At 35.9% G+C, this 27,173-nt stretch overlaps 1 protein-coding gene across 1 annotated transcript; it reads left to right on the forward strand.

The window, feature by feature from the left end:
• The first annotated feature begins 1,615 nt into the window (after window positions 1–1,615).
• Window positions 1,616–27,173, forward strand: LOC145579069 (alpha N-terminal protein methyltransferase 1-like). The gene is made up of 8 exons (XM_081636346.1): window positions 1,616–1,866; window positions 1,970–2,111; window positions 8,343–8,401; window positions 9,419–9,538; window positions 11,721–11,822; window positions 21,683–21,737; window positions 23,294–23,391; window positions 26,658–27,173. Exons 1-8 carry the CDS (start codon window positions 1,732–1,734, stop codon window positions 26,781–26,783), a joined length of 837 nt encoding a protein of 278 aa, XP_081492472.1. The 5' UTR covers window positions 1,616–1,731; the 3' UTR covers window positions 26,784–27,173.

Consider the following 27,173-nt stretch of genomic DNA (forward strand, 5'->3'; position numbering starts at 1 on the left):
CATTTAATTTGGGTTTTAGAGGGAAATTTTATAAAATATGCCCACAAAACGGAGATTCTTGCCGGAAACAATAAATGTAGTAGTACTACTCAAATTTTTTGTGTTTTTGTGGTAGTTTTTTTTTTTTTTTAAAAAAAAAAAATTAAATGGTAGTTGTTCTTAAAAGTGGTCATTTAAATGGTAGCTGTTGGCAAAATTAAAAAAACTTTGTCCACTTGCATTAGTTTATTAAAGCCTACAAGTCTACCTATATGTTTTAAAACTATGTGCACTCCCTAGTCCCTACCATTGCGATTTTATGAAATCAATACTATATACTAAAGTAATATCCAGAATTATCCCTAAAGTACACGTGTCGCGTCCTCATTAAAAAAATTTCCGCCAAAAACCTTTTTTTTTTATTTATTTATTTATCCTCTTTTTTGTTCCTTAAAAAAAAGTTAATTTTTTTTAATATACAAATTAAACACCCCAAAAATAGAACAATAACAACAACTTTAAATAAATAAATTTTTTTCTTCGCTTTATAAATAATAAGAAAAGTGAGATAAATGATTAGAAAAGATTAAAAATAATGAACAATGTAAAGTCATAGTAAATTAGTGACTTTTTATAATTCTTATTTCTAAAATCGATTCAACTAAAATTTATTGTTGCAAATAGAAAACTCATCAAACTAAAAAGGTTTTAATTATACATTAATACTAGAAAACCTTCTATAATCCCTTAAATCTTCCTGCATTATTCTATTAAATGAATTGTTCATTTCCTTTTAAAAAAAGATTATAACTCAATTTTAAATTTATAATTTGTCAGCGAACTACAAAAATAGAGATACTATGTATTAACATGTCTCATCTACCTATAATAATTTAATTTGATTACGTAAACAATGTATACAAAACCTATAAACAAATACGGAGTACAAACTTAGAGTAATTTATAATTGTTTTTTTTTTCAGTGAATATCTGAGCGTTGCTCGGGCAAAGAACTAGTAGAGGAAATATGATGTTAACTAAAAGAATTTCCTTTTTTGTAAGAAAGAAATTAATTCAGAATTATACAAACACGTACTTAGGCCTTGTTTAGTTCAATATATTTTTACTTAGCCCCTGTTCACTTCACCTTAAAAAAAAATAAAATTCAGTATAATTAATTTCACTTCAGTAAAAATAAGTTTAGTTCAGCAAAAATAGTTTCAGTTCAGTAAAAATAATTTCATTTCAATAAAATTCAGTAAATGTACAGAAGAAATATAATAGAGATTCAGTAAACATAATTTCAGGTCAGCAAAAATAATTTCGATTCAGTAAAATTAATTTCAGTTCAGTAAAAATAAATTCAGTTCAGCAAAAATAAGGTGAAATGAACAGACCTTATTTTAGATCAAATCATATCAGAAAAAAATAAGTTCAAATCAAAGTTATATGTGCAGTATTTAATATTAAAAATCTATATAATTTTATAACAAAAGAAATTCTAAAAATTACATATTACGAGTAATAAAATAGACATTACTACGAATCTAATACTACTCTATTATATTTTTTCAGTATACATTATCGTGCACTTAACTAAACAAGCCCTTTTTTACGGAACAGGCGATACAAGACAAGCAGACAAGCAGTCGTCACTTATCAGTCTCGTCTCCCATAAGCCGATACACTAGAGACTGACAGAGGGACTGAGGGTGGTTTCAAAGGGTTGCGTTTTAGGGTTTAAAGCTAAATATGGAGGTCGCGGGTTCAGACAATCAAGGGCGCGAATTTAAGAGCGCTGCCGAGATGTGGAAAGAACAACTCGGCGATGGCGCCGATTCTCACAAGAAAGTCGATTGGTATCGCAATGGCGTTGCTTATTGGCAAGTCAGTTGCTTTTTATTTTTACTCAATTTTGGTTTAATTTTATCAATTTTAAACAATAATTATAATTTGTAATGTTGGTTGAATGGATTGATATGTGTTGAAGGAAGTGGATGCATCAGTGGATGGTGTATTGGGTGGATTTGGGCATGTGACCGAACCCGATATAAAGGGTAGTGAGGCGTTTCTTAACTCTCTTTTGTCAGACCCTTTGCTCAATAACGGGAATAGTCATCGTGTTGCTCTTGGTATGCTCTGAACCGGCTTTCGTCGTTTAACTTGGTTTTTTTGGTTGGTTGCATGATTCATGCTGAAGTAGGAATGGAATGTTGTTACATGTGCATTTTAGTCATTATTTTCAACATATGGAATGTGGTATGGCTGATCATGAGGACTTAGCTTTAAAAAATGTGGAATAATGTGTAAATTGGAGTTATAGGAAGATTTACCCTAGTACATCATTGATCAGACAATTAAAAAGGGTAGCCCTTAGTTTCAAGATTGCAATTTGTTATATTTTTGTACTTTTTTTTGGTCCAACCTTTTTTTCATAAATTAGCTTGGTAGAAAGGTATGCTACTCAGCCATTGTCCCTATATGCTGTTTTTTGGTCCAGTATTTGTTCTTTATAACTATTCCTCTCTATCTCAGCCATTGTCAATGGTGTATAGCTTTAATATACTTTCTCTGTTTTTTTATACATGCAACACACCTTTTATCACGCTTTTCGAGGAGGTGATTAAAGTAGGTAAACGAATGAATTAAGCTATGAATTTTAAACCATAACAACTTATCCCTTTCTTCTTATAGGTGGCAAAATTTTGTAAATTAATTTATTCGTTTACCTAGACTTCCTTAAAATGCGTGCCGAATGGGTGTGTTGCAACTAAATAAAAACGGAGGAAGTACATGTTTATGCATGTCTAATTTGAGTTGTATTATGCCAATTTTCTGATAGTACCAATAGAAAGTGAGCTTCACTCCCATCAATTAATGATTAAAAAAAATTTTGTGAGTTAAAATTTTAAAACCAAAGAGCATTTCTCTTTAGCCTGAACACTTAAATGAAACACTACAGGACTGCCTAAATGGAAAATTAATTTGAAAAAAAAAATTATAGGCACGCTAATTTAAAACAATAGCTCTTGGGGTTCATAACCCCAATATTACCTTAAAGCAGTTGTAGACTTGTAGCCAATGTGTGGAAAAATATAATAACAGAACCATATAGACCAATACTCCTTTTCCTAAACTCTATTTAATTAGAGCACTATCAACAATGAGTAAAAATTAGTTTCCTCATTCTCTCTACCCACTTTCTCTCTCTTCAACTCATGAGTATTTTTGTGATCATATTTTTATCCCATCAATGATCAAAAAAAAATTTCTTCACCATTCTCTCTTTACTATATCTTCTCTCTTAGTTTTACTAAATACCCTCTTATATTTCTCTCTACTATATTATTTTTAATTCTTTTTTTACTTGCCTTGTGGACCCTACATGGTTACTATTCATCTTTAAAAATGCTCATCTTATGAGCAATTTTCATTTTGCTCATGAGCATTTTTGCTTTTGCTCATTGATGTAAGTCATTTTTGTTTTAATTTCACCCAAAGTTTTGCTCATGAGCATTTTTTTGCTCATTGTTGGGAATTCTCTTAACAATAAACTACAAAATGCAAAGGCCTTAGGTTCATCTCTGATGTAATATCGAGAGCCAAAGATGCCACGACAGCTACCATCAATATTATAGAAGTCAAATCTTGATGTCCAACACCACGCAGAAGGATACCTGCCCAAAATTCGTGTATAGATTAAAGCAACTAAGCATGCATTAAAACCTTAATCACATAATTAACAAGAAGAGAGTAAGAATTATTACCCTCGAAGCGTGCTTCGCTCTAACTAGAGCTCGGACTTGGAAGCCTCGAGTCCCGCAAGTGCGCAAATCTCCAATGGCTAACACTATTGCTATCGAACCGAGTCGGCCCCTACCCCGAAGCTTAGTCGGGGCTAGACCAAAATTATTTAGAGTATTAAAACAAAGGTATTCTCGCTTTTGGAGATCCCTCCTAGTTCATCAACTCAAGTGAAAATCCCAATACTCCATGATGGGTATTTATAGGGAAGTCTCCTCAAGAATTCCCATCATCTTTCGATGTGGGATAGTTGGTAAAGTGAGAAAAATAAGCAATTAATTTAATTCCAAATTAAATTAAATTAGCTATGCAATAATCAAATGACAAGTGTCAACATGAGGGAGGGAGGGAGTAGGTAAGGACCACAAATCCATCCTCGGAGAGCAAGCATATACCTACTAACCCCATGTGCATGGCACACCTTGGGCCTCAAGGCATGCCACGCGGCATCCTTGGCCCTCGGTTGGGCCATCCTCGCAAGCCTGGCTAGCTGCCGGTGCTTGCCGGCTGGCCTCGCTGGCTAGCAGCGCACACAAGCATGGTGGGCAACAACCTTGTGCTGTGTGCTTGTAGGCTAGCGCTGCTAGCTAGCCTGCCGGACCAGCAAGCCTAGGCGAGCGGTCGAGGCTAGCGCATGGCTAGCAGCTAGCCTTGCACGCCTAGCCCTTGCTTGGCTAGGCCTACGTGAAGCTAGGTCTTTACACATTGATTTGTCATTTGACTTATTTTCTCGTCTTCTCGATTCGTTGAATCGACTAATCTGACGTCTTTGTTCGTAAAAGTCTATTGACTCATTTAATCCTTCGGATTAATTCGTCGTTTCAGTTCGATTACGCGATTGGATGTGATCCGAAGGGTTCTGTAATATTAATTATGCATTAATATTACTAGCTAGGCATTCTGATCACTTGATCTCACCTAATAATAATTAGGTTCCTAATAATTCCGAACCCTCTAACGGAATAATACACTTATCAAAGGACACCATTCCTTTCAATTTGCTCTAATTGGATTTGATATGCATAGAAGAGAGAGCACCATAGAAACCGTTTTTTTTACGTTATGGTTTTCATATATCAAAAAATTCATTAAGTAGTCATTTGGTGTTGGCAAGACCCTTTTCATTGCTCATAGCTATCATGGCAATGTCTAGAACAACTACTAATGCATATTAAAGGCAGCTTATCCACTAATTTGTCCATTACCCCCTTATTGATTCCAACAATTTATACACAAACATTAACCATTAAGCTAAACCCAACAAAATGTCAATTAGTAAAGCTTACTTTAATTGGGACGAATTAAAGTAAGAAAATTAATAATAGGCCTGATGATCTGATCCGAAAGTGGATTTCGGATCGGATATCTGAAAATATGGATATCTGATATCCGTATCCGACCCGAAAATTTCGGATATTTGAAAATTTCGGATATCCGAAATTTTTAGATCGGATAGTTATCCTATATCAGACTACTTTAATTACAGGTTTTTTTTAATGGCAAAATTGTTTTTTTTTTTTTTTTTTTTTCCCCCCATTTTTAACGGAGAAAAAGTAGAACAACACTTAATTAACATTTCAAAAATCATAAACTTAAACCCATTATTTGTAAGAAAAATTAAAACATGAACAACAACGGAGTATAAAAACCCAGATATTTGCTTAAAAAAAATAGAAAATTTGTCTAAAATAAGTCAACCTTTATTCTGTTAGCTCAAAATAAGCCAACTTTTTAATTAACTAAAAATAAGTCAAACTTTATAGGATATCTTCCCAAAATAATTGGTTCATTCAAATTTTTTTAATTGTAATTAAATTAATTTTTTTAAAAAAAATTCCCCTTCCTTCATCGTTGAACAGCTCCCCACCCCCACGTCGGCCATAACACACTAGCCGGTCGACCATTCCCCCACTCACCGCCGATCCCTCTCTTTATCCCCTTCCACCATCGCAGGCGCCGCCTCGATGTGCTCCTCCCATCTCCACCTTTTTTTTTTTTCGAATTTCTTGGTAAGGTACGTAGTTTTCAAGGTTTTTTCAGGTGGGTTTATGTTGGATCTTCGGGGTGGATGGCTGCGTTTTTATGGTTTCGGTTGGGTTTGGGGTAGATATGGTGATATTTGGTTGTTAGGGTGTAATTTCGAGGTGGGTATGTTGGTTTTCAGGTGTGGGTTTGGGTTGATCTTGGCTGACAAAGGTCGGAGTTTAGGGAGAGGGGTAGGTTGACGTTCCAGTAAGGGGAAGAGAAAGGGGCCGGGGATGGGGAGGTGGTTCGTGTGGTGGCTAGCAGGGGTGGGGATTGGTTAGTAGTGTCGGTGAGTTTTATTTTTTTGTTTTAAAACTTTGTTAATAATTGAAAAAAAAAATGAAAGAAGGTTACTTGTTTGGTAGGTTAAAGGTCATTTGACCTGTTTACCGAAAATACCCTTTAAAAGTTAACTTATTCTTAGTTAACCGAAAAGGATGACTTATTTTGAGCTAATCGCATAAAGGTTGGCATTTTTCCTTAAAAAAAAAGAACCCAGAAATAGGTTTCCAAAACAAACCTAAAAACCCGATTAACTGATTCAAATTAGTGGTAATAACAAAAGAGGAAAGCATTGCGGCACAAGCCGCCACTGGTGGAGGAGCAAGGGAACGAACTTTAGGTTGTCGCTGCTAGTGGAGGAGTGAGGGAACTCAGGTTGCCGTCGCTGGTGAAGGAGTGAGGGAAGTCACGACTGGTGGAGGAGTGAGGCCTTGAGTTACAGGGAGAAAAGAGAGGAGAGAGAGGCGGATGTGAGAAGAGGAAGAGGGAGAAAAGAGAGGAGAGAGAAAAGAGAGGCGGATCTGAGAAAAGAGATGGAAAATTGGGGTTATTCGAGTTTTCGCCTTTAGGGCATTCAAAAATATGAAATATTTTAAAATGATAAAAAAATGTTCTTTTTTCGGATTGCGGATCGGATATCTGACCCGATATCTGACTTTTTTTTTCCGGATGTTTTTCGATATTCGGATATCCGAAATCCAAAATTCCGATGTCCAATCCGATATCCGAAATTTTCGGATCGGATATCCGATCCGAAAATGTTTTCGCATTGGTTATCTTAATTTTCGGATCGGATACGGATCGGATTTTCGGATTATCAGATAGTTTTGCTCAGTCCTAATTAATAATATTTATTCGGCTAGAAACTAAGGGGGTAATGTTTTAATAGAGCCGAGATAATGAAAAATGATTCATTAAATATGTGCAGTCCTATCACTTTGTTATTCCCTTACCAAACAGAGAATTTAAACACCTAAAAAACAAAATCGAAAGGCCCAATAAACATATTTCTACTATAAATACAATAAAAAGGTATTACTTTGACGAAAATTCTGAAATTATATACCAATATATATTCCTGGGATTTTTGGTTCTCCTAATTCGAATCCTCGCCAGAATTGGCTTTTCTTCGAGATGAAACTATACCCAATTCTGCAAAACCATCACACTAATTGTCACCTAGGGTGCATCGAGTAAAAAGGGTGCGAAATTGAAGTAATTCCATCCCCAGTCTATACTATCAATTAAATAGTTGTGAAATTAAACCAAACCCTAGATTGTCAAATTTATATTCCATGATTATTAAAAAAAAGCTAAATATCATACTTCAACTTCAATGAAATACGCTTCAATGGAGAAGAATTTACCCTAATATTCTGTAAGTTTCTATTCTCGGGTTTAGGTCTCTACGGAGACGGGAAAAAATGGAGAGAGGTGAGATGAGTGGGGAGTGAAGAGAGAAATGAAGTGAGAAAGAGAAAAAGGAGAGATGGAGTGAGAGTGAGAAAGACCGGTTCAAAGGAGAGACAAAACAACCGGAAGAAATGAATGGTGGAGCATGAAAAAGGGAAAGAGTAAGACTGAAGGACGACTAAGAACACAAAATGCTGAAATCTAGTGTCAACAAGTATGGAGGGCAATTTCGAAAATTAAAATAGCTTGAGGATATAAATGGAAGCACACTATAGATTTCAAATACTAACACATCTTGGGGCTTTTGAAAGGGTTGTAGACACGGAATGTGGTACGCTAATCACGAGGACTTTTCTTAAGAAAATGTGGAATAATGTACTATGTTAAATTGGAGTTATAGGAAGATTTTGTCGTATGTTTTTGTTCTAATTACTTCGTCAATAAGCCGATAATTCATTATTGAACTATCTTTGCATCATAGGATGATTTTTTTATTATTACTTTACTCTATGCTTCGTAATACATTTGGGGTAGAGGGTGTTATTTAGGTGCATAGATTCTCTTGGAGTATTGTGACTTGTGGTTAGGATTTTAGGAAACAATATGTTTAAAAGATACTCCGGAAAGGGTGCTCTTCAAAAAGAGTTCCCTTAGCAATTTTTAAATTTAACTCGTGTGTGAAAGTAAGAGAACACTCTTGAAAGAAGCTTGTGGGAGTATTAATTTAAGGCAGTGAGTGGTGCCTAGAATACAGTTCATGTCTTTCTTGCATTTTATACGCACAATAATTGCAACTAGGGAATACTATTGGTTTTTCTAAGCGGGTATCCTTGCTGCAGATTGTGGCTCTGGCATTGGTAGAGTGACTAAGAATCTCCTTATAAGATATTTTAATGAGGTATATTTTACTTACTTACCTGTGTGGTGACTCTTGCATGTGGGTGTTTTTTTTTTCCTATTTAAAAAAAAATAAATAAATAAAATTATCCTCAAGAGAACCAAAGAACTTGTGTGACCTTCTTCTTCATAATGACTTTCTAAGAAGTGAATTAGTCACTTTGAATAGCTTTGATGATTTATATTAAAGAAAAAATAGTCATATGGGATCTTGTTAGATTACTTATTAATAATAAGAGATATAAATGATTAAAACGTGGAATGATAAGTGTTGTAAGTAATAAATATTTGAGGCAATTTTTGTTTGTTCAAATGGACCGATGAGCTATCTTATTTTATCAATTTATTTATTCCCTTCAGACTTTGGTCTAGAGTACTTAAAAAGTGAAGTGAATCAATATTGCCAACCATTGGAGTTTTGACTTATGACTGAGGCTCAAATGTGATGGATATGCAAATTCAGTGACTCTTGGTTCTTTGCTAAATATGCCGACTCTTTACTTTTCTACTCCAGTGATATTGATTGTAGAACTGGGAAGCTTAGTTTCATTTGTTAAGCAACTGCAAGATCAGTTTTAGTCACCGTATGCCACACGTCTATGAGTCTATCAGACTTCCTTTGTTATTGCCTTTGTAATTAGTTTGGGGTATAGGATAGTATCCTACTTTGTTGTATTAGTGTTACCATCTTCTCAAATTACTTATTTGCTCTCTGTAAAACATATCTTCATAATCTACTATTTCTATGGTGTCTTATATTGTGGGTTAAAGAGTTAAAACATTCTTCAAATGCTACCATGAAATCTATATTGTATACTCGTAAGCCTTTCAAAATACAGTGAAAAAATATGTAATAAACTGTTGGACTTACTAAATTGCAAAACTGAAAATCTGAGTTACTAATTTGTAAATGGTTTTTCTTATTGTAATTTCAATATTTTACTTGTTGAATTAGTCTTTTGGGATTCAAGTTCTTTGTCTGTAAGTAATTAAGCTTTATATTTTCAACTTACTCCAGGTTGATCTTCTTGAGCCAGTGCCTCATTTTCTAGAAGCAGCACGACAGAGTTTGGTGTTTGATGGTAAAATTGGCGCTGATGAGCACAAAGCTACAAATTTCTATTGTGTTCCGCTCCAGGTAATATTAGTTTTGGACTGACTTGTTTAATTATTCCAGTATGAATTAGATACATTTTCATATCAAAATTCAACTATGAAATTTAAAACTAGGTTGTCATGAACTAAATTACTTTGTCAATCTTTTGAGCATTCATGAACATAGATACTTGTATGATTGAGACTGGCAGTTTCTCCTGCTTTTTTTGGGAGTGAAACAAGGTAGAGTTGGGGGCCTGCACTCTGGTTTTTTTGACTTTTTTTTTTAGCGATTGTTGCATCAGCAAACCCTTTTACCACTTCATTGCATACAGCATGGCTTTGTTACTGTTTGATATCGGCCTATTTAGTAACTATAACATACTGTAAAGCTGCCATGCTTATGTTGCAGCATAAATATAATGTAATTGTTTTGGACTTTGGTTAGAACTTGGGTGAAAGATTTGGTTTTCCGATAAATCGAATTTTGTTGATTCAAAGCTTAGCTATCATAATCACAGCTTAGTTTTAAAAAGCGCGCATTGGGCGGCTTGGAGATAATCACCTTGAACATGAGAGACGTGGTGAGCCAAGGCACGTGCCTTACCTCGCCTCGCAAGGCCGTGCACTTAGGCCGCCTTTTATTCAGACGCTCAAATTAAATGTTACCAATGCTTACAATGCAATTTGAGCAAAAGCCCACAATCTATTACATGCTCTATCCTTAAATTCAAGAGAAAATCAAAATTCCCAATTCGATAAAAAACCCCCCAAATTTTCAATAGATTTGCAATGACATTTGCCGACTTGGTGGCTGTGATGCCGCTGAGCATTCTCCGGCAGATTCAGGCTTCAAAACTGCTAGTGTCATCGTTGGTTAAGCTTTTCAAGGTAAGCACTCTCCTTTTCTTCAATTTCCTGTTCTTCATCCTCCCTTCAATCTTCTCTTCTCTAATTTTGTGTCATTTTTTTTATTCTTCTCTCTTCCTTTTTTAGAAAAACTTTCTTCTCTTTGAACACTTATAATTAAAATTTAAGGGCCTTTTCTTTTTTAATGTTTTATACATATTTATTGATGAAGTGATAAATAACCTTTCAGATTTAGTAATTTTCTAGAAATGTGCCCCCACCAAATTTGTTTTTAATTAAGCATTTAATTCTGAATACATAAAAGCATTAACATGATTAAAAATCTATATAAATTAAAGTTTTGCCTTGCTTAGAGAGTGCAATGCTGTTAGATAAAGCTTAATTGGTATACTCGGATATAATCCCATTGAAACTGGAGCAATGCCTCCTCCTCCAACACTACTATTATAGCCTACACTTCATCTTAAAATTGAAGTAATCCAAAGAGAGGTGGATGTAGCTTGTTAATTTTTATTCCTTCAATGTCCTCCCCACTGCCTTATATCCTTTGAACCCATTTGTGACGTGTTCTCCTCCAGGGCATCCTTTGGCAAAGAAAATCATCAGCCACTTTCCAATTGCTACGCTGGAGTTGAAGATATTAAACAATGAGTTTTTTTTTTTAAATGTCACCACCTCACCAGGGTATCCTTGCTTTGTCTTCTTTATCCTAACAAATTATTCTCAGGATTCTCTTCTAATTGTTTTCAAAATTTAAAGATTTCCATATTTTTGATAAAAATCGAAATCTAATCCAAGCCAAACCAAATCAGTAATTCTAATTGGATTTAAACTTTTGGAAAAATTAGATTTCAGATTGGATCGAATTGAAGGGGTTTGGAATTATTTTAGGACTCCAATATTAGTTTTAAAACTACTTGAATTTGATAACATAGAATACACAATAAGATAACACAGCTAAGCTATCATAATCCTCCGTATGACATATTTTGGGATTGTGAATCGATGTAGACCAATTTGTAATATTTTCTATTTTTTAATTTCGTTCAAACAATAATGGTTCACTTGGCTTGGAAGAAATGGTGGTTTATTTTCATTCAGATCAGATGTTGTCTGGCTTATATCCAAATTGAACACTGAACAAACACCTTAAAAACAATCTCTCATTACCATTTTCTTTCTAGCAAATGTAGGATTATTTGGATTCCTTTGGTTTGATATTGATATGCCTATATTTAGCAAGAGAAGATAGATCCAGTTATATTGATTTGGATGTGTAGAAAAATATTTGTTAGTTTTCTTAACAACAATATGAGTTTGTAATGTTTTAACGATTTGAATTTGTATTGTATTAGGAGTTTACGCCTAATTCTGGAAGATACGATGTGATATGGGTACAATGGTGCATTGGGCATCTCACTGATGATGACTTTGTATCTTTCTTTAAACGAGCCAAGGTTAGTTGGTGCTTGTTATTCTCATATTGATGATAACTTTTTTGTTAAGTATTGGAGATGGACAAATTTTGGTGATGTCAACACATGTGAGTTAATTTTTAGAACTTCACACATGTGAGTTAATTTTTAGGACTTGTACTTGGATATGGTGGTAATGGAGTGATTAGGAGTGCTGCTGTGCTGGTTTAGTGAAGTAGGTTCTTATGATAGTAATTCACGGATTCTTTAGGTCCCTGGAAAGAGTTAAAAAAAAAAAGCAGGTGCATGACCACAAGGGTAAGGGAGGCTAATGACTTAAATAAGTCCAGCAAGGCCGTTTATCCTTAAGGATTACTTTAAAATATCCCCTTAAATCATGGTCTTTTAAAAAATTTGGCACAATATGGTTGTTTTGAAATAAGCTTTAGTGGTTAATTATGACCTAGTTTTCCATTATAATTTTTGATGTGTAATTTACACAATTGTCATTTTCTACTCCCCCCCCCCCCCCCCCCAATCACTCCTCTTGGTGTTTATGCTTTTTTTTTGTTTACTACCTCTGTTTTGCCAAGTGTTACTCAGTTACTATAGCTGTGCAAATCTAGGAAAGTAAAAATGGAGACCATGCATGTGGGTACTTTTGTATTGAAGATCGTGAGTAAGAAATTTGTTCAATAAAATTGGGTCCCACCAAGTGCGGTTGTGGATGATAAAAATGAAGAAAAAGTTGTCATAAAAAGAATATGAAAGTAAAAGTGAGTAAAACTTAAAAATATGGATGAATACTAAAAGTAAGACTTAGGAAAACAGAAGTAGTATAATTTTCCAAAAACTAATCCTACTAGAATTAAGGCATCTTTTTTGTTACATGTAAATTTCACCTTTAAGGGGCGAGTAAAATCTTATAACTTTTAGCCATAAAGATAAATTAAGGGATGCTTCACATCAATCCTCCCTTCTTGAAATAATGTTTTCGAGATTCTTCTTGACATGGAATTATTTCACAATTAATAGAGTAGCATAAATGCCTTTGTCGAGAAGGCGTTGAAATGTGTTGTGATTCCCCCTATGCATAATCTTGAATGGACCTTCTTCAATTAGCTTATTCTTCCCCTTCGAAATGTTTTGAAGCTTTTGAGCACTATGTGAAAGTTGTACATAATCACCAATTTTAAATGGACATATTTGCACAGCTTTTATGAGATGCTCTTGATTTTCTGCCCCCTTTTCCTTCTTTCTCATAGATCATCAAAATCTAAGAGTGTGCTAAGATAGAGAAAGGGGAAGGAAAAGAAGGGGAGAAAGGGGATGGAAATATGATGAGTTTTCTTTCTATATATCTTCAGTGTTGGAGGAATCAATTTCTTACAAGTTGATCCCTCTATTTCTCTCCCCTCCAATTCCCTTCCTTATTTATTTGCTATCCAAATGAAAGGTACTCCATCCCTCCATTTCCCTTCCCTTCCTTTCCCTTCATTTCCATCAATCCAAAAAAATGGAATTAGGTTCACTAGTTGTGCTATCAACTTGTGTAGGTCGCTTAAATATTGGAGGTAGTGGTTGTAAGCCAGTTTTTGTGTCCATAAAAAATCATGTTGATGCTTTTCTTACAAAGATGAACTCCATCCCTATCCTATTGCCATGGATGAGCCACACTCCATAGCTCATCTTTCCTGAATAACTAAAGCATGCTTATTCACCTTAAAGATCACCTTCATCATGCAATCGATTAAGCTTCTAGGGAGTAGGATGGTGTTATATACCCAAATTACTCTATAGATCATCTTCATCATTCAACCAATTCAACTTGAAGGGACTAGGATGGGTTTTGATTACAAACCCAATTTATCAACGATTTCTTAAAAGTCAAATTTGTACACGTACGATCATCAATGATGAGAGAAAAACAACTAATATTAACCAAACACCTTGTGTGTAATAAATTTCTTAAGAATAGTACACTTATGCTTGATCTTCAATGGGTGATGTACTAATTCTACAAAAATTAATTCCACGTATGCTTGATCTTAAATTGGTGATGTACTAATATGGAATATTTTTAAATAATAAAGAGTATTGTGGTATGGGGCAGCCTCAAATGTAAGACCTTTGTAATGTTTCGAATAATTAGATTCAGAACCACTTACTTCTTCTTGCTCTTTCATAATGAAGGCATGATTTTTCTTAACTTTACCCTCCATGTGATACATCTAAAGTGCATGATAATTAGCATTCAGCAAGGCTCGCAATGATCTTTTTTGGGGCATTGCGTAGCAATGATCTCATTACCATTGTCTTTCATAGCCTATCGTTCAGGTGTAATCGTTATTTTTTTTTCCCTTCTCTTCCTTAAAATAAATAATTAAGAGTAAACCCCTTAAAAGATTTTGAGTTAGAGTATGGAGTTTTAGGTTCCTCTCTTTTTTTTCCGACTTTTTAAATCTCGTAGCTAGATATGCAACCTCAACAAATCCTTTGAAATTTAAAGTTTTCACCCCTTGAGAAATGGATTTGCAAGAAAATGTCTCTTCATGTATTTTTTAAATTACTTGTCATGCCATAATCTTTTGGAAGAAAACATCTTACTATTTGTTCTTATGTTTTTGTCAAGTATCAATCCTTGGTTTCTCAACTCTGCTTTAAGATTTAATAATTCAGACCAATAGACCATAAAGACACATAATTTGTAACTCTTGTTTTCGTCATATTCTTTATACCTTTGCCTAGGTTACATCTTCGGAATACCCCAGAAGGGAATTTTTCTATACTTCCTTCAATCTTCACTTTACGCCCCGTCGAACATGTTCTATAATTTTCTACCCATCAAATTTTGTTAGTGGATTTTTATCACTGTAAAATAGTGGAAGATGATGTTTAACCCTCTATTCTAATCAAAATTATGATAATTGGACCTAGGTGGATCAATATCATTTGCAAATTTAGGCTTACCAACATCAAGAATAGCTTTCTCATTGGCCTCAATTTTCATATTAATGACTATGTAGCAATTATGAAAGAAATTTATCAAGAATAGGTTTCATGCCAAATTGCCAACTAAGTTTGAAACTCAGCAACAAATATATGTATGTCGTCGCAATGAAAAGAATAATACAATGGCAATATCTCACCAAACTATCAAAGTCAAGGGGTAGTCCACATGTGATTGTGAATTAAGGTAGTGTTTGGCCAAGAGGGAAGTGTTTCTCAGCGTGAGAAGCTGAAATTTGGCCAAACTAGGGGTTTTGCAGAAATAGAAACAATTTTCTAGAAGCCTAAATGACCCTAAAATAGCTTCTAGCTGGTGTAGAAGCATAAGCATCACTCTTGTCGATTACAATTAACAAGATGAAAACAAATTGCAGTAAGTGTTTGGTTTTAACATAATCGAATAACAACCAAAATGCTATCATTTTTTATTAACTTAAATATGTATGATTACTTTTCTAGTTTAGGCCCTCTTTTTGAGCTACAGAACTGAACTCCTAAATGACCTAGGAAAATTATCAACTCCCCTAATGAGAATTAGAAACTAACTTTTCACATTTTTCCTACAAATAATCCTACTAAATTTAAGACATATTTCTTCTCACAAGTAGAACTTCACCCTTAAGGAGCAAGTAAATCCATGTAGCTATCATAATAGATCAGTAAAGATTGATAAGAAGATGCTTCTATATCACATAATTAGAAAATAAGCTATTGGATTTCTTTCTCATGTGGTTTTAAGCATTGATTCCAATTGGCTTCCTATATCTTAATTTCAATGAACGGATTTCTCGGTGAAAATAGAGCTATGTGGAATATGTTACATCTGTAATTAGAGGGTACCCCGTGGATTTGCATTAGACTATGAGAGACAATACCTTTTAACATGAAAATGTAGATTGTATTATTTACTTTGATTTTTTTTTTTATTTTTTTTTTGGTAAATGAAAATTTTTATTACCAAAAAGGAACAAAAATTACAACTTACAATGAGCTAAGTTGTAAACTCAAACTACAACAGCCAAAAAGGCAACCAACCACCCCAAAAGGTTCCTGGTACAGTGGTGCCACCTTCTAGGAAGGGTTCACCAAAGAGCAGGAGTTATCCCTGAACTCTGACCACCTTCTATGAAGGGTGCCAAAGAAAGAGATAGCAGACAAAAAGGCAACTTTCAGACTCAGCTGTAAGTCAACCTTACAACAGGACTGGACAACAGAAGCCATACACCCAAACAGAACTAAACAAGTAAAAGCTTATAATCAGCCTCATTACACCTACAAGCTATCTTAAACAAGATGTCATTCACCACAGCTCTCACAACTTTACAAGTACCATTAAACATGGCAGAGTTTATCTGGATCCAAACACTGTAAACAGTCTCAGTAAAAGCCATTAGTATTAGTAGTAGCTTCCTTTTGACACCAGACTTCCTGCAGTATCTTTTAACCCATTCAATCTCATCATCAAATTGCATAACCTATATGAAAATTTGCAGAACAGTCTTCCAGATTTCCTGAGCATAATTACACTGAAAGAAAAGATGCTGGACAGATTCATCCTGCACAAAGGGTCACAAGGCAAGTTCCATTGAATGAGCCTATCCTTAGTGCCCATTCTGTTCCAGATTGCAAGCCACAAAATAAAGACACTCTTAGGAGTAGCTTTGTTATTACAAATCAACCTTTTCCAGCCAACTTTAGGTTGCTGAGGTCTAATCAGAGAGTACAGTTTCTTGATCTTCATATTCCCATCTTGAACAATGGACCCCCAACCTCCAACATTATCAACAATTTCTCTACATTTAAGAATTCTTTTGAGGCCCTAAGAACTCTTCTTTGGAACAGGAACATCCCAACAGTTTCTACCTTTGAAATAATAGGTATGAACCCATTTAACCCATAGATTATCAGCTTTATGAGCTATATCCAATAGCAACTTAGTAATAGCAGATTTATTCCAGTCAGCAAGGGCTAGCACATTCCAACCACCACTCACTCTAGGAAAGACACACAGTGTTCCAGACAACCAAAGCTCTCTTGGAAATTGAGGCAAGAAAAGATCTGAACCTGGCTTTAATTTCCTTTAAGATTTTCTTTGGCAAGAGAAAAATTTGGGCCCAGTAAGTCTGCACACCAAAGAGAACCCCTTTGACCAACTGTAATCTGCCAGAATAAGACGACAGTTGTTTGGCTGTGAAACCAGTAATTTTAGAAGTGACCCTGTCAACCAAAGGTTTGCATTGGTTAATGGTCAACTTCTTAGAGGAAAGAGGCACACCCAAATATTTGAAAGGGATAGAGCCAAGAGAAACACCCACTAAAAGCCTCATTTCTTCTTGATCATCTATCCCCACTCCACCAAAATACACTTCACTTTTATCCAAGTTAGCAGACAGCATAGAGAGGAAACTGAGAACTTATTAAAAGCTTTGAACAACAATTGAATAAAAGTAATATCAGCTCTAGCAAAAAGCAATAAATCATCAACAAACATCAAATGAGTAAGAGCCATTTTTTCACATCTAGGATGAAAATTGAAATCAGGGTTTCCCAGATAGCTCATGCATACATCTAGACAAATACTCCATGCCCAAAGCAAACAGAAAAGGTGAAATAGGATCACCTTGCCTAGGACCTTTATGAGCATTGAAAGGCTTAGAAGGAAATCCATTGACAAAAATAGTGAAGGAAACAGAAGTTAAACAACTCATAATCCAATCAATGAAATTGATGGGAAAGTTAAGCTGACAGATTTGAGGAAACTCCACTCTAAAGAATCATAAGCCTTTCTCAAATCCACCTTCACCATACATCTTGGAGTGATGAATTTGTGAGTATACCCCTTCATTAGCTAAGTTGCTAGCAAAATATTATCCCCTATATGCTTCCGTGGGATAAAACCTGCTTGACCATTATCAACAACTTCCCCTATCACCTTTCCTAGCCTAGCTGTCAAAATTTTTGAAATAATCTTATACAAAACAGTACATCAGGCAAGAACTCTTTCACATAGGAAGGATTTTGAATCTTGGGAACCATAGTAACAGTAGTGCAGTTCCAAGCTGTACACATATTACCAGTGCTGAAAAATTCCTTTACCCCATCAATGATATGATCCTGCACAATAGGCCAAACTTGCTTAAAGAAATAAGCATTGAACCCATCAATACCTGGGGCTTTAGAATCATCAATACCATGTAAAGCTACTTTAATTTCAGAATCAGAAACTGGAGCTATTAATAGGTCTTGAGAGGCAACACTTAGCTGCTTTCCCTTTCTCAAAGTAACCAGGTCAACAGCAGGGAGGATAGCAGCCTTAGTTCCCAAAAGCTTCTTATAAAAGGAGATGATTTCAGCAGAGACTTCTTTAGGATTCTCAAGCAAAACATCCTTTTCAGTAAAGATTGAATCAATCCTATTCTTCCCTTGTCTACTCTTCATAGCAGAGAAAAAATAATGATTATTCCCATCTCCTTGATCCATTCAATTCTGGATTTTTGCTTATAAATGCTCTCTTGCACATTTCTCAAGTATTTGACTTTTTGTATAGTTTCATATTCTGCTACACACAAAGCCTGATCATCTAGAGAACTAGCCATTTGAGTCTGAATATCAAACAGATGAGCTGCCTCAAGATACTCATCAGTTTTCCCAAAAGCATGAGAATGCAAAGTTTTAAGGGCCACTTTAACTTTTTTCAATTTATGCCAAACCCATTACCTGCAACTGCACCATTCCAAGCTCCTAGCACAGCATTTTGGAAATCAGCATGAGTAGCTAGACAGTTTAGAAACTTAAAGGGTCTTCCTTGGCAGGACGAGCAGGGGAGACTTCAAATAAGATTGGACAATGATCAGAGAGTCCAAGGGGACAGTAAACAGCTTCAACATGTCCATAGATATTCAACCAAGCTTGGTTCACAAGCCAAGCCCTCTATCAATTCTAGTATAGGTTCTAGGACCTTCATGAACCTTTGCTCTTGATCTCTTCAAAATCCATGTCATCAATGAAGAAAGAAAAGTCCCTAACCTCAAGACCAGGCAGCACCCAACTTTCCACCCAATCCATATTCTTCCCTTTCCAGAGTGTTCATAATTGCATTTCCAAGACCACGCAGCACCCAACTTTCTTTGAATAGAGATAGCATTCTTATTTTTCACTTTAGTTTCCAAAACACCAACCACATCAACTGAATGGGAATAAAGTAGCTGCTTAAGTTCAGCTACTGTAACAATTATCATGGCACTGTAGGGGGATTACCATCACCCCCAATAGGCACATTATCATCAGACATATCTCCAAGTAAAGCCACATAAGGATTTGAACTTGTTACTGTTGGTAGACCTCGAGTATTGTTGTGAATTCTATGTAACCTGCCAACAACTCTCCGGTCTCTATCAGAGTTTGCTTGTTGCACTGTTGAAGCAGGGGTAATAATAGCAGCACCATGGACTGAACCATTCTCACCAGGGTTAGCAGCAGAGCTGGAGCAACAAAACAACAGGGGGGGCCTTTGGAACCCATACCTTAGTCTGTTCCTTAGGTGCAGTCTGTTTCTTAGCCTGTGTTTGGCCCTTAGCAGGAATATTGCAATCATGTCCCACTTTATTACACTTCTTACAAAAAAGAGGAGTCCACTTAAAGACAATTTTCTGCTCAATTATGTTGCCATTGGGGCTTTCAACCCAAACACTCTTAGGCAAAGGTTTGGTAATGTCCACCTCAATCAACAACCTTGCAAATGATACCCTCAGCTGCTTTGAGGTACACTCATCTGCACATAAAGGAACACCAATAGTGCTACCAATCCTACTCAAAGTACCCACCCCCCAACAGTTAAGAGGTAAGTTAGGCAGCTTCACCCAAATAGGAACGAACAAGCACCTCAGCATGAAAATTAAAGTTCTCATACCAAGGTTTCACAATGGCTGCTTTCCCAAAAAACATGTGAGGTCCAGCACTTAAGATAGCATTCATATCATCAGAGTTATGCAATTTAATCAGAAAATACCCATCATCGTGCCAAATGATATCAGGTTTAACAACAACACTCCAATTATCAGCAATGTATCTATGAACAGCAGCAATAGTAGGGTAGTATCCAATAACATAAAAAACAATCGAGTTTTTCCACTTAATAGTACCTTCTTGAAGATCTGCACTCTGTAATTGAGCAATAGCTTTGCCATCTTTCAGACAGGGGTAACAAAGGAAAGTGCTGACCCCTTACAGTAAGTACTGTCAGACCACTGCTGCTTAGTCTTCTGAGCTTCAAGAGCTGGATTGGGTTCATCCCCCCTGACTGAGGTAGATCTGCAGTAGAAGCAGTATCGAGCCCAGAAACCAATGGAATAGTAACCGGGAAAACCCTAGTTACTGTTTCATTGGAATCCTTCGAAATCGAGCCAAAATTTAAGCCATGAAATGCAGCAATGGTCTCAACATCACTACGCGGCAATAATCCAACCGATGGATGGACTGAAGTGATAAGTTCATCCTTTTCATCAATCGCAGCTGGGTTGAACATCATTCCAGAACTTCTCAGATTTTCTATATTAGTCTTATTAGAAGCATTTTTGGGGAGAGGAGTATCCTGTTTCTTCTTTTTCGCCATTGCTAACAGTCTCAATGAAGAAAAACCATCAAAATCGAAGAACAGTGGAGAGGAGAGAGAAGAGAGAAAGTCAACGCAAAGTCAACGCCCCCAAATTAATGTGTTTATTCGCCATTACTTTGATTTTATTGTGTGTGTTTTGGTTGTGTTGCCTGCGACATGAGGCAATGCCATTTGTTTCTATTGTTGACTTTGGACTCTTATATACTTGTTTCCTATTATCTGCACATTAATGCAAAATTTCTAAAGTGGAGATTAATAAAAAGGACATGTGATTAAGATGGAGTGAGGTAATTAATTAATCAAAGCCTTCCACCACAACACCACCGACCACCCCAATAACACCACCAACAACTCCAACAGCACCATTGACCACTTGAACAGGATCATCGATCACCACAATACCACCACTGACCACCCTACAACATCACCTAATCCACCAACAGTACCAACCCCACCAGTTACCCAGCCACCTCACTACCTCACTGCCACCTCACTACACCACTGAAACGCCGCAAACCCCAAGCGCAACAAAACCCATCCCCATCCACTCTACACCAACCAAATTCTACCCATGCTCACCCCAAAAATCCATCAAAGAATAACCCACCTTCCATAAAACTAGCCACCTGTCTTTACCCCAGATGTGGGCGACAAGTTGACGAGGGAGTGAAGGGAACGTGTCAAAAAGAGATAAGGGGGACCAAGTCAACAAGGGAGAGGAGGCGGCGATCTGGTGGTGGTGGGGTGGTGTGTTAGTTGTGAGAGAATAGAGAGATAAGTGGTGGTGGTGGTGGCGTGTGGTGGCTGTGACAAAGAGAGAGAGAAGTGGTGGTGGTGTGTGTTGGCCGTGAGAGAAGAGAGAGAAAAGTAGTGGTGGTGGTAATTTGTTGGTAGGGATGAGAGAGAAAATGCGGTGGTGGTGGATATGGTTGTGAGGGAGGAGAGAGAAATGTGGGTTTGATTTTAATGAGGGATGGGTTAATTTAGGTTAATAAGTTGATAATAATTGATTTAAGATTTTAATTGAATTTAAGTAAGGGCATGTTGGTAATTTCATTTTAAAAAACTTACTATAAAAGGAAATTTTTCAGTTTATTGCAAATAATGTGTAGTTTCCGTATATGGCAAATGTTGCACATAATAAGAAACGGAGGTAGTATATGTTTTTCAAGTATTAGTAACTGATGTTTTCTTCTGCCTCATTTGAATAAATAAATATATATATATATGAAGTGGTTCTCACAACACAATTTTTTCATATTATTGTAATTAATGTCAGGCTGGTCTCAAACCAGGTGGATATTTCATCGTTAAGGAGAACACTGCCAGAAGTGGTAAGGACAATACCTGTAACATTTAAGTTACTTTGTTGCTCAGGCATTACATTTAACAAACAGTTCCATTGGAAACTTGCTAGCATTACATTCTCTGTTTGGTCTTGTTGATGCTTTTTAAGTAGCCTGATTTGCTTCTGACTTCTCTTAATTACCTATTTAAGATACAGTGCTAGGGAAATATCATATTAGAAGCAGTGCCTGCCAATACCATTATTTTTTATGTAATATCCATGTTCTCATGTCGTTCAAACAATTTCAAAACCTTTATTTTCAAAAAGCATATAACTCACCTCACCTCATTTTAATAATATGATTTAGGACCTATTCTCTTCAGATTATTTTCAGTTCAGCTCAGCTCTAATCTCTAGTAAGTTCAGTTCAGTTCAGTACTTAATTTCCTTCTCTCATAAAATATTCAATTCAGTTTAGTTCAACTTATCTCAGCTCCAATAAGTTAAAGTTCAAGTTCAGTTCAAATCAGAACAGGACCTTAGTGGCCCTCTTACAAACAAACAAACAGACAAAAAGAATTATAAGGGTCCTTAAAAGTTGCTTCACATGCATATCATATCAAGGAAAAATCTTCCACTACTATTTACTATCCGTAGAACACAAACCATAATGTAAAAAGATGCCGTTTTAAGCTTTGAAAATTCTGCCTTCAGCAACTGGTTTAGAACAAATTGAAAGAGTTGAAGCATATCAAGAACCGATGGAAACTTTACTAGCATATATTTTTTGTTCTCATCATGTTAAATATATTTTGAAGATAACTCCTAACCTAGCTTAGTACACGCCAAAGCAAAAACTAATCAAGTTGGAAGGTGCCAGCTATTATACATGAAATGGATAAGAACAATGCAAATAATTTATTTAAACCACTCCTTACTTAAGTTACTTCCTTAGCCCCCCCTGAGAAACCTTATGCGAATTATTGAAGAACTTAAGACTCAAGTAACCTTCTATATCTTTAAATACTTGCTCCTGTTTTAGGAGAATGTTGGCCTAGAATTTCACATCATTTTTTGTTAAAAGAGTTTGCAAAATTGCTGGAAATAACATCTCCATCTTGTTTTCACAACTTCCAAAATACAGAGTGCCACCTAGACAAGCGAATTTAAAAGATAAAGTTACAAAGCATTTGCACGTGGAAATTAATTTTGTTTGGCAACCTAGCAAAATACAATAAATAAACATTGATGTATCGAAAGAAGCTTATATTTGAAGCTTTGCTAAATAAGAAATTTTATGCACCTGCATCACAAATTTCAAACCATATGACTTCCTAGTGCCATGTCCTTTATTTGAAATAGTCTTTGAAAGTCTAACACCTAAGCGGATGATAATTTTAAATGGCCGTCAGTCTGACACAATTTTTTTTTACTAATGTACTAGACTGGATTATGGGTGATTGCCCTACAGGCTACAGGTAAAAAATTGACAAGAGTACAGTTTGGGCTATAAATATAAAGCTGGTTTGCCTCATTTTATTTGTAGCTTCACATAGTCCATTGAGTTTTTATAAAGTGAAATTTTGTGTTGCTTGCTTTCAGGATTTGTGTTAGATAAGGAGGATTGCAGCATAACAAGATCAGATTTATATTACAAGGAACTTTTCAAAAAGTGTGGGCTGCATCTCTACAAAAATAAGGTATGTATAATGTATTACATACCCTCATGCTTAACGAAGAATAAAACTCTCTTTTCAAGTAATCATTAGATGTCAGGCTGTCAGATATATAGCCTAGAAACTAATACAATTTTGTAAAGATTAAGAAACAATTAATATTTAACCAGAGTATGAAATAAGCCCTTTACTTTGTCACAGAATGCCCACCCTCTCTTTCTCCCTTTCTCTATATCAACTCATCCTCTAATAAATAATCATCCTCTTCACCTCTGGTTTCAAGTGATGACCATTAATTGAAACTTAAATAAAGTTTCCTTTTGACTGCTTGCCAATTGGGCTATTATGGCTGGGAATTTCATTGTTCAAGACCTAAAATGTTTAATGGTAATTGGGACTCCAGATGAATTTATGATTTTTAATGGTTTCCGTGACTATCAAGACCGTTTCATGCGCATTCCTTATGGTACTCCGCATTAAGCCATTAAAGATTTGCATGTTTACTAAGCTTAGTTTAAATTTGTAAATAAGTTTAGATAAACAATGACCTTACTTAAGTTTAGATTAACAAGGACCTTGCTTAAAAAAAATATTTCATTTTATATTCATAAGTTGCTTTAGAAAGAAATCTCAATTTATATCCATAAGTTGCTTTGCTTGTCTTACCTTAGCATTGAAGTTAAACCGCCTCGTTGTAGGAAGGTTTTTATTGATGTTTGTAAACTCACAAGAAAAGTGTTGGCAATTTTGGTTTTAGCTCGTAGAATGAAAAGATTTTAGGAAAAATTTCCCGGAATAATCCCACCTTTGGGCTGTCCGCCAAAAATAATTCCACCTTTGGATTATTTTTAAATTATCTGGCCTTTATACCCAATCCACTCAAAATGCTCCCAAGTAGAGATAGGCATGGGTCGGGCCGACCTGCGAGCGGCACGGGCCTGACACGAAAATGGCACGGCACGACACGTTAGCGGCACGGCACGATGTCCGAGGAGGGGGCCATGGGCTGTGCTGTAAACACGATTTTGAACATTCGTCACGGGCACGACACGAACCCACGGGCGGCACGGTACTTTGGCCCGTGAGCACGACGAAGCACGGCATGACCCGTGCAAAACGACTACTCATTCGCTGCTTCTAATAAATTAATAATAAAAATAACATAAATAAAAAGAACAATAATAATATAATAATAAAATAACATACACATAAATTAATAAAATTATTTAAATAGTATATCTATTTTAAAAGTTGTTCAAAAAACTACATTGATTTTTTTTTACATAAAAAAACACATGGGCGCCACGGTAACCGACCCGGCATGGCACGCTTGTCACGTGGGCCGTGTCGTGCTGTGGGCCGGGGTGTGCGAAATGGTGGCTCGACACGGCGTTCGCCAAAATGTAGGCACGGTACGGCACGAGTCACCACTAGGAACGGCCCGCGGTGGCCCGACACGATGCCTACCTCTAGTCCCAAGTGACCTGTAACTGGTTGAATAGGTAATTTTTTTTATTAAGTTTAATTTACACGTGTCACCACGTGATTGGTAAAAAAAAAATAAGTTTTAATTTTAATTTTGTTTTAAGAAATGATTACTAGTAATTAAGAGTAATTAACTATTTTTAACTTATTCTAAAAAAAACAATAAACAAAAAATTAAAACAGACCCCAATCCCACCGCGGCAGCCACCTCCCCGCCTTACCATCGGCCCATAGTCGCCAGCCCCACCGCGACCGCGACTCCAACCACCTTATCGTCCCTACTATCGGCCCCACCGCGACCAGATCCTAGCTCCATCAGCCGTTCATTGACCCTCCCCTACCCCCTTCCGTTGTCACTAAACCACCACAGCCATTATTGAAATCAAGGTGTGGGACATTGGCGGATTCATGTAGTAGAGTGGGGAGGTTAAATGACCCCACTTGGATTTCAAAAACTTTGTGCAGGTTTCAATTTGTTATTAGGCATAGAAAAAAAAAATTGTATTAACTTAAGAGATTGAACCCACTATACACCAAAAAAAAAAAAAAAAAGGAAAAGTTTCTAGCCATTGGTTAATAAAATAATAGTTGTGCAAACCGACAAAGCCCACAAAAAAAAAAAAAAAAAAAAAAAAAAGGGAAACTAATGAAATATTTCGTATTTTCTTCAATTACCTATAAATTTTAACCCTCTACATCAAATCAATAGATATACAATCTGACACAATTTTTCCCTTTTGCTATTTTATCTAACCATTTCAATTTTCCCTTCTTCTTATGTTATGACCTAACCGTGAGTGCGGCAACCTGCAAGTATTTTTTTAATTAAATACCCCATATTTAGTTGTACAATATTTTGACAATGGTTTTGTGGTTTGTGATTTTGTGCAATTGTGCGGTAATATATGATATGGAGACACGGAGTACTCAATTGATTTAAATTTTATTGATTTATTTTAATTATATTTTAACTCTAATTGTAGATTTCAACGAATATACAATTATACGAGTCAACAATCTATAGATTAAAGGTAAGTATTGTAAAAAAAAAAAAAGCCTATAATAGTTGTAGAATTTTAAATTTGATTAAGGGCATGTTCACTTCAGTTTAATTTTAGTTTAGTTTAGTTTAGTTCAGTTTAGCTCCAATCAAATCAGTTTAATTCAGCTCCTAATTTTCTTCTCTTATAAAATATTCATTTCATTTCAGCTTAGCTCAGCTCAGTCAATGTGAACAGACCCTAAGTATTGTGATAATTAGTAGTTTTAATACTTAACTTACCATAGATTTATAGCTATAATGATTTGAATTTGACTTTGACTTTCTTGAACCCACTTAATCCAAACTGGTGTGGGAAGGGGAGAGGGGCTAAAATCAAGGCTTGGGACGGAGATGGGGGCCGCAATCGAGGCGTAGGGAAGGGGAGATTGTCGGGGGAGGGAAGCTGGGATCGGGATGAAAAGGGGTTTTCAAGGCATGGTCCCCGACGCTTTTCCAAGCCTGCTGGGTTTTCGTGGGGGAGGGAGGAAGGTTGGTGGTTCAAGGGAGGGGGGTCGAGAGCGGCCGGAGCCACGTGATTGGTCACCGATGCTGGGGTTGGGTTTTGGTGGCCAGGTGGTGGTGGGTGGCAGCTGGTGGGTGGTTTTTTAAATATTAATAATTTTTTTTTTAATTTTATTGCAAGCCACCAGCTGCCAACCACCACCACCTGGCCCCAGAACTCCGAATTATTAATATTTAAAAAACAAAATTTTAAAAAAAAAAAACCATATCAAAAGTCAATTCTTTTTTGAACTTATTTCAGGATCAAAGAAATTTTCCTAAAGAACTCTTTCCGGTAAAGATGTATGCACTAACCACAGAAGTGCCCAAGAGAAGTCGTTTGTCCAGATGTAAACAACATGCTAATAGACCAAGCATCATCAAGTAATGATATTCTTTTGTATAAGTGTCGATTTTTATGAAAGATTTGGGTTCAAATTACTCTTTAAATCCCTTATTTGCGCACTCCATTGTTTGTGCATGGTGGTGAATTGGTGTAAGAGCTATTGTAATGTTAGCAAAGTGCCTGTAGTGCCTATCTTTGGAGATGCTTTGAAAAAATTCATTATATTAGCTTCGCAATATGGAACTTGTGAAATGTTGCGCAAGTAATTGCTGCATGTCAGTTTATTTATGTGCTTCAACCAGTGATATTGTTGGTCATGGCAGAACAAGTGCTAATTATATTTAGTTCTCATTTGTAGTGGCATGCATGAAGCTGAAGCATATTGTGTTTTCGTTTTACTATAATCTAATTAATAGTCCGCCTTTTCTTGTT

This window comes from Chenopodium album, chromosome 14, assembly GCF_948465745.1.
Source record: "Chenopodium album chromosome 14, dcCheAlbu1.1, whole genome shotgun sequence".
NCBI lineage: Eukaryota > Viridiplantae > Streptophyta > Magnoliopsida > Caryophyllales > Amaranthaceae > Chenopodium > Chenopodium album.